General features: G+C 40.2%; 1 protein-coding gene across 1 annotated transcript in view; it reads left to right on the forward strand.

Annotated features, from left to right (window-relative positions):
• The first annotated feature begins 4,887 nt into the window (after nt 1–4,887).
• The window catches only part of LOC114561142 (E3 ubiquitin-protein ligase RNF126), a 6,899-nt gene continuing 3,479 nt past the window's right edge, over nt 4,888–8,307 (forward strand). The window contains exons 1-3 of the mRNA XM_028586896.1: nt 4,888–4,985; nt 6,702–6,760; nt 7,526–7,586. Of these exons, the coding sequence (XP_028442697.1) occupies nt 4,911–4,985; nt 6,702–6,760; nt 7,526–7,586 (195 nt within the window). The 5' untranslated portion in view covers nt 4,888–4,910. The remainder of the gene's footprint in view (nt 4,986–6,701; nt 6,761–7,525; nt 7,587–8,307) is intronic.

Consider the following 8,307-nt stretch of genomic DNA (forward strand, 5'->3'; position numbering starts at 1 on the left):
ACCGCTGCTAGGCAATGGCAACATGGACGCCAAAAGAGTCCTCCTTAAAGCTACTGTTGGTGTCTAGTAGCCACAGAGGCTAACAGTTAGCAAGCTAGTGAGCGGGTAATGTAATGCAGCAAATGCAAATTGGCATAATGACAAAATAAAAAGATGACGCCGTTGGGAATATCAACATTTTCTTCAGACATAGGCCTATTATAAAATGATGAAGAACTAGAATGAAGATTCCAATTATAACATATTAGCTTACCATCCACCGAAAAATGGACTTATGTGACCTCTGCCATTTCTAAAAGCGTCAGCAAACACATTACAACTTGTTAGTTTTTCACCAGGTTTGCACACACTGCAGGAGGGATTTTGGCCCACTCCTCCACACAGATCTTCTCTAGATCAGTCAGGTTTCTGGACTGTCGCTGAGAAACACGGAGTTTGAGCTCCCTCCAAAGATTCTTTATTGGGTTTAGGTCTGGAGACTGGCTAGGCCACGCCAGAACGTTGATGCTTTTTACAGAGCCACTCCTTGGTTATCCTGGCTGTGTGCTTCGGCTCATTGTCATGTTGGAAGACCCAGCCTCGACCCATCTTCAATGCTCTAACTTAGGGAAGGAGGTTGTTCCCTAAAATCTCGCAATACATGGCCCCGGTCATCCTCTCCTTAATACAGTGCAGTCGCCCTGTCACATGTGCAGAAAAACACCCCCAAAGCATGATGCTACCACTCCCATGCTTCACGGTAGGGATGGTGTTCTTGGGATGGTACTCATCATTCTTCTTCCTCCAAACACGGTTAGTGGAATTATGACCAAAAAGTTCTATTTTGGTCTCATCTGACCACATGACTTTCTCCCATGACTCCTCTGGATCATCCAAATGGTCATTGGCAAACTTAAGACGGGCCTTGACATGTGCTGGTTTAAGCAGGGGAACCTTCTGTGCCATGCATGATTTCAAACCATGACATCTTAGTGTATTACCAACAGTAACCTTGGAAACGGTGGTCCCAGCTCTTTTCAGGTCATTGACCAGCTCCTCCCGTGTAGTTCTGGGCTGATTTCTCACCTTTCTTAGGATCATTGAGACCCCACGAGGTGAGATCTTGCATGGAGCCCCAGTCCGAGGGAGATTGACAGTCATGTTTAGCTTCTTCCATTTTCTAATGATTGCTCCAACAGTGGACTTTTTTTTCACCAAGCTGCTTGGCAATTTCCCCGTAGCCCTTTCCAACCTTGTGGAGGTGTACAATGTTGTCTCTAGTGTCTTTGGACAGCTCTTTGGTCTTGGCTATGTTAGTAGTTGGATTCTTACTGATTGTATGCGGTGGACAGGTGTCTTTATGCAGCTAACGACCTCAAACAGATGCATCAGATTTAGGATAATAAATGGAGTGGAGGTGGACATTTTAAAGGCAGACTAACAGGTCTTTGAGGGTCAGAATTCTAGCTGATAGACAGGTGTTCAAATACATATTTGCAGCTGTATCATACAAATAAATAGTTAAAAAATCATATATTGAGATTTCTGGATTTTTTTTTTTAGATTATGTCTCTCACAGTGGACATGCACCTACGATGACAATTTCAGACCCCTCCATGATTTCCAAGTGGGAGAACTTGCAAAATAGTAGGGTGTTCAAATACTTATTTTCCTCACTGTATCTCGTGAACACGATAAACAGGTCCAATTTGAAAGCAGCTAAAGTACAATTGAGGTGGATGGGAATGACCATGCTGCTAGTTTGGTTCAAAAGTTTTTAGTACTACAAATCACCTTGTGACAAGTAAACGTGAATAGAAATTGAAAGAGTATAAAGTATTTAAACTGTTAAAACAACAGTATTTTGAACAGAGTGCACTACGCATTATTAGGACAGATCAATGGGACAGATATTATCTAATGAAACAATAACTCAATCAAAGCAGATACAGCAAACTCTGCCGAAACATCTGCAGTTAGTGACTACAAACACTCCACTACAACAAAGACGGTTGAACATGAGTTCTTAATCGTACACATATGTTCCTGTAGCAACATCTATATTTTGTTAGCTGCCCAGTGATGTAATCCCAAACACTTATGTTCTGCTGTAGTGCCACAGGATTTTGTTCTGGAACACAAGCAGAGCAGAAAAACACTTTGGTATTACCAGCTGTGATTCAAATATGTATATATATTTGGTGAGGATATGTTACGTTTATTTTCTTAAAGACAGCTTTGTCAATCACTAATGTTGACCTTGACAGCCTTTTAGCTGTTTGTCCAGGGATCTTACGGTGTGTGTGTGTGTGTGTGTGTGTGTGTGTGTGTGTGTGTGTGTGTGTGTGTGTGTGTGTGTGTGTGTGTGTGTGTGTGTGTGTGTGTCTGATGCACAGCTCTTGTGACACATGGCCTCAGACAGAGTGTGTCTGGAGGGAGAGAGAGCCTTCGATGGGTGGGACTGAAAACAAGTGGCGCATGACTAAGGGGCCCAGGAAGTTCCAGCAGGCGGCTGTTATTGCTGAGTGTGTGGGTGTGTGTGTGTGTGTGTCTATGTGTGTGTTACTGTGTGTACGGGAGTGTGATTTAGGGGGCCCAGAGGGACTGTGTGGGGCAATCCCGGCTGGAGTGTCTGGAAAAGCTCTATGGAGTGACAAAAGCAGCAGTGTCCATTGCAGCATATCTGTCTGCTGCCTTGGCTGCAACACTTTATTGCCTCTTAGAGTGTAATGAAACTGTAACATGTAGAGAGAAAACAACAACAACAAACTGTATGTGGATGTATGTGTGCATGTGCACATGCATGCATGTGCAGTCTAAAAGCTACTTAATTACAGTGGCAGGAAGAAATACAATTAGTGACTTCCACCCCTTGCAGTGTTTTTTACAGCATGTGTTTTGATCCACATCACAGCAAGAAAATATCTCATCCAGTATATTTAAACTTTCTCAAAAGCAGTTTACTATTATAATAATAATATAATTATGGAACATATTTCAAATCCAGATTAGTAGTGACTTAAAACTACATGATGTGGAAGTTCGCTCCGTCTGGTAGAGTTGTTTTCTGCCACTCACATGATCTCTCTCTGACCCAAAGTCACTCACTGCCCAGATTGCATTGCTACAATGAGCATTCGCCTGGGACGGCGGTGACGCACTCGGCGCAGAGAGACAATAGCTTACCTCAGCCAGGCAGACATAGCAAACCTCAGTGCTATCAGACCCTCTCTAATCTCAGCCCATGGGACAGCCGTGTCTTTCCTGCTCCCACATGGCCAGATCAGACACAACTCCGGCCTAGAGAGGATATTAGGACCTAACTAGGTTACATTGTGAGCTTTGCCGTGTAGAAACATCCAGTCTATAACTAATCATATCTATGTTATGCATGCCACATTTGGAAATTAAACCATTTGGTCAATGAAATTCTGCAGATGCAAAGATTTTTCTGCATAATAATATAATCAATATGAGCTGGTTGCATTTTGGGCTACTCTCCTCAAGAGCATAATACTGGATTTGTAAATACAAAATCAGGCCAGACGGTTTTAGAGATGTGATTGGCTGATGGACTGTCAGATGGGAATTCCTACTTTACTCTCAACATGTGTTGCCAAGTACCAGAGATACTCCAGACTTGTGTGATATGTTTATAGCTGCCAATCTGTAGTTTTGGCAATCCCATTAAGGAGAAAAATATATAGAGGAAACTTTAATTTACAACTTCGAAAACAAAAACAGACCTGAAAACAAAATAAAATCAATCATTTTCCTCTCCAGTTCTTATTTAACTAAGTGATCTCTGAGACATTCACTGCTATCTCAGGGCCGCTAGATAGCTGCCAGCAAGAACTTGGCTGTGTTCACATCAAGCAAGAGAATGTCTTTCCCATGTGAGAGACTATTTATTTATTAATTTTTTTATGTCTCAGGTTGGACACTTGATAAAATGGTTCCAACAGCTACTGTCAAATAATCAAGGACACCACACAAATCCACCTTTGACGAGATGCGTTGCGCAAAAACAGATGCTACTTTTAAACACTCAGAGTATGTCTCAAGAGGTTGTTGACAGGAATCCAATGGAAAAAAGTAAAATGTGTCAAAATAAATCCAATGCAGTGCCAAATTGCAAAAACATATCTCTGGTTTATATGTGAACAGGGAGTGCAGGGGGCCCTGAACCTGCAAGGATGAGTTCAATGGAGACACAGTGTGCGGATACATGATACACATTTGCTGGGGAGGCTTTTGCGTTGGTATGTGTGTATGAATTAAGGACACCTTAACTTGGTTTTCCCAAACATATAATAACCTGCCTGAAGATATGTGTTTGCACCATAGAGTAGCACTTTTAATTTCGTTGTATGTACAACTTACAATGACAATAAAGTCAATCCTCATTCTAAATTCTGATCGCATGGATTCCATAGGAAACTTACCAAGAGTATATTGTATCCTTAGTCCCTGGCTACAATGTGAAATACAGTAACACTTATCAACAATTGATACACAAAAGCACCACCATGTGGCAATATTATGTAACACACACAATTGTTAGTCTTGCATAAATAAATAAATGCATTTTCATTAATAATTCAACTCTACAAAGTACAATAAGCTGTCCATTATGTTTACACGTGTTGTAAAACAATTAATTCAATGTAATCAATTTTTATTGTTATTTTAGATTTATCATAGTCTGTAATTCTATAATAGATCATGTAAAATCCATCCAGTAATGTTCCATTTTTTTTTTATTTTGTCTTTATTTTCTTCATTCATATAATACATTTTAGTATTATCTATAATGCATCATGCAGAGCAGTCATTTCAATCACATGCTCGCCGTATTTTCTAGGAGGTTAACATTGACCTTTTCGGTGCTCCGTAGTGCTTCCTCCTCTCTACCTGTTTAGTGGTTAAAGATGGCGGAAGCTCCTCCATGGCCTAGCCGGTTCTTCTGTCACAGATGCTCCGCAGAGATTAGTCCTCGGCTTCCCGTAAGTACTGTAGACAGAAAGTAAAGATAGAGACAGTTGAACAAATGAAAAACACAGTGGCGTTGTTGTTACTTCAGTAGAAATCGTTGTAGCAGCTGGGCCAACAGTTAGCATGCTAGCAGTGTTAGCCGGCTGCTACGACTTCCCGTTTATCTTGCTAACGCTACCCAGTGTTAGTTAGCTAGCTAGCTTGTTATCTATGTAGTTGATACACCCGCATACAAACACGAACTGCGTAGCGTTAGCTTAGCTAGTTATTACACACAGGCCAACTGCTACTTTGCCATGCCGTATTTGTAACAATGTTTGACTGGGTGATTTGTTGATTACTGTGCGGTTATGTTAGCCTAACTAATAATGTTAGCAGCTCTATTCACTAGCAATAACTGGTAACTGTAACACTGATCGCGTCTAATTTTCGACTTCGCGTATTTCTTTTATTAGTGAAACTCCGTTAACACTAGTCTGACTTTGCGTACTAACGTTAGATTAGATTGTCAACCACTCGTGTGAATGGTCCCGCGGCAACAATGCCGCTGCGTCCTTTTCTTGTTTTGCCATTCAGTGAAGCACACAAGTGGCATGCCTGTCGCAGGCTAGAATGATCTGTCATAGAGCTGTACATGCGCCTTTCACAATGTAAAAGATCGGCTGTAGGTTGCTGATAATGGCCTGTGGTCGCATTAACAACTAATACACCTGTGCAACTGCTGTTTTATTGTTTGGAATAGCCTGTGTGCCATTGTTTCTCTCAGGATCAGGGTTTAAAACCAACAAAACATGACACACATAAGTAAGTAAGAAAGTGTAAAAAAAAAATTATGTACGGTAACAAGGGGGGGTCTTCTCAGCTGTCTACGGTGTTTGCTGAAGGGGCTTACAGGCGACAGTCAAACTTATGAAATAGTGACACAGCTGGTCAGGCCACTTTTAACATATAGCCCAATATATACAGTGGTTAGGATTAGGGTTGGGTATCGTTTGGATTTTTACCATTTTGATTCCTAAACCGATTCTTGAAAAAATGACATCAAAGATGTATTATGTTTACTATCTATCAGTGAACGGTTAATATGCTTTTATGTCTTGTTTCTGTGAGCCCAGAGGGACAATATGGCATTTTAAAAACTAGCCTACATTTACGGTAGCTACAGAGAAAAGTGTGATATTTTGATGTCCGTTTTGGAGCGACAGAGGGAAAATATTTCAGTCAACACATTAAGTGGAACCAAAACTTTCGTTCTAATCCGGTCCGATTCCTACCGGTTGCGTAGGAACCGTAGGTGCCCAACCCTAGTTAGGATGGAGTGGGAAGGCCTCCTCAAGTGAGTCGTGAGCCCTCTTTTTGAAATTTGGTGTTTTATTAATATTTGCTCCAATGAATGGGACAATTTTGTCAGACCTCAAAACGTTTAACGCTGCTTTTCGAGGTTAGAGAGCTTGGTTTAGTCATATGAGAAGGATAGTCATTTTCCGTCTTCTTTATCTCACTGTCCAGCTGTGCTATCAGTAGAGTTGTATTTGACGCGTCGTTTGCAGTTAACACTTGCCACGCATTGACACAGTAATAGGCTGAAGTTTAAGTTTTCATGCAAGTAACTTTATGTTTAGTTTTTAAAGTCACTGGTTTAAATGAGAAGGGATGCACCTGTTTGTAAAATAGATAGTTGATGTTGTTATGATGAGTCTAATGTGCTACCTTTTGTTTTTTCACAGGAGTACACATGTCCAAGATGTGAGTCAGGGTTTATTGAGGAACTGCTGGAGGAAAGAAGGTGTGTATAAATTGTATATTAAATACAGTTTTCCAGATCAAGGCAGCATTTTATATGATTGTTAGACTGTAACTGTTAGAGAGTTTTGAGGAGACTGACGCCATTCATTATGGAGAATGAAGTTCCTCAAATAATCTTTGTAAAGGAAAGTCTTTGTTGTTGTTTTTTTTTTATCTGGGTCTTAATATGTTTGGCCATCATTCCTAACAGTTGTTATTCACAAACATACACCGGAGTCAAATTCCTTGTATGTTTATACATACTTGTCCAATAAAGATGATTCTGAACATACATTGGCTAACATTTAGTGTAATAGCACCCTGCATTACTTTGCTTCACACTAGCACCTACAAGGGCTAGCAACACAAGCTGTGATCCTGCCACAAATTTAATCAACCTTCCATACAGTCATTTATCACATGAGTGATTGTGATCAAATGTCAACTTTAAACATTCACTTTTGATATCACTCTCAAATAAGTGATTTAGATCGTATGTGTTGTGATACATTTTGTTACTTGTAAAGCTATGCAGCTTGTAACAAAATGTATCATAACACATACAATCTAAGTCACTTAAAGTTAATGTTTATCACAGAAGGTGTAGGGCTGAGGATAAAGGGAAGAAATAGGACACAAACACTTGATAACATTATTGGAATGATGGAAACTATGACACATGGTGGGGTGGGGGGAAAAAATGAATTTCCTTGAATATCGCTGAGTCGAAAAAAATAACTTTGTCAACTACTTGTTCCCTGTTTAGTGCTGACAATGGCTCTATGTCTAACATCTCCAGCGGGCCCCAGAACCAGCAACCATTTGAGGTTTCTAACCTATTCTTTACTCTTATCTCTGTCACACAACCTTTTCTCTGATCTACGACACTGTTGCATAATATTGTCAGAATTCCCTCAAATAGTTTCCGTGGGCATTTTTTTTTTGCTGATCTAGTACTGAACAGGATTGAAATCCCCTCAGGGTTTCCACTACTGCTTTTTTTGTTATAACTTTGCCCAAAGATGAGTCACATTCCTAGCCTGATGTGTAGTTTACGTAAGTGCTGTGGGATAACTTATTTACTGAAAAATAAAGGAGCTGTTGTGATGTGGTTACTAGAGATGGCCCGATACCATCCGATACCTGAACTTGGATATCAGCCGATACAGAGTACCGATCCGATACCAGTGTGTCATATATTTTATGTTTTAACAACTGTATACTACTATCCCTGTATGGATGTGATATGATTTCTGTATTTGTTGTCAGTCTGGTTTAATTTAAACTCTTTGTCAAACATAAACAAACAATGAATGCCACAGAACTTTCTTTTATTCTCCAGTTTGACAGTCAGTTATAATGGAAAAAACACATAAATAAACTACTTTAACGTAGATTTTCTTTAGGGCTTTATTACGTGTTATCGGATCGGTGCATTAACTGCAGTACTTCCTGATACCAGTGTTTTAGGCAGTATTGGGGGTGATACCGATACTGGTATCGGAACATCTCTAGTGGTTACCTCATTAAACAGCGAGATTCTTTATG

The sequence above is a fragment of the Perca flavescens genome, chromosome 9 (genome assembly GCF_004354835.1).
Source record: "Perca flavescens isolate YP-PL-M2 chromosome 9, PFLA_1.0, whole genome shotgun sequence".
NCBI lineage: Eukaryota > Metazoa > Chordata > Actinopteri > Perciformes > Percidae > Perca > Perca flavescens.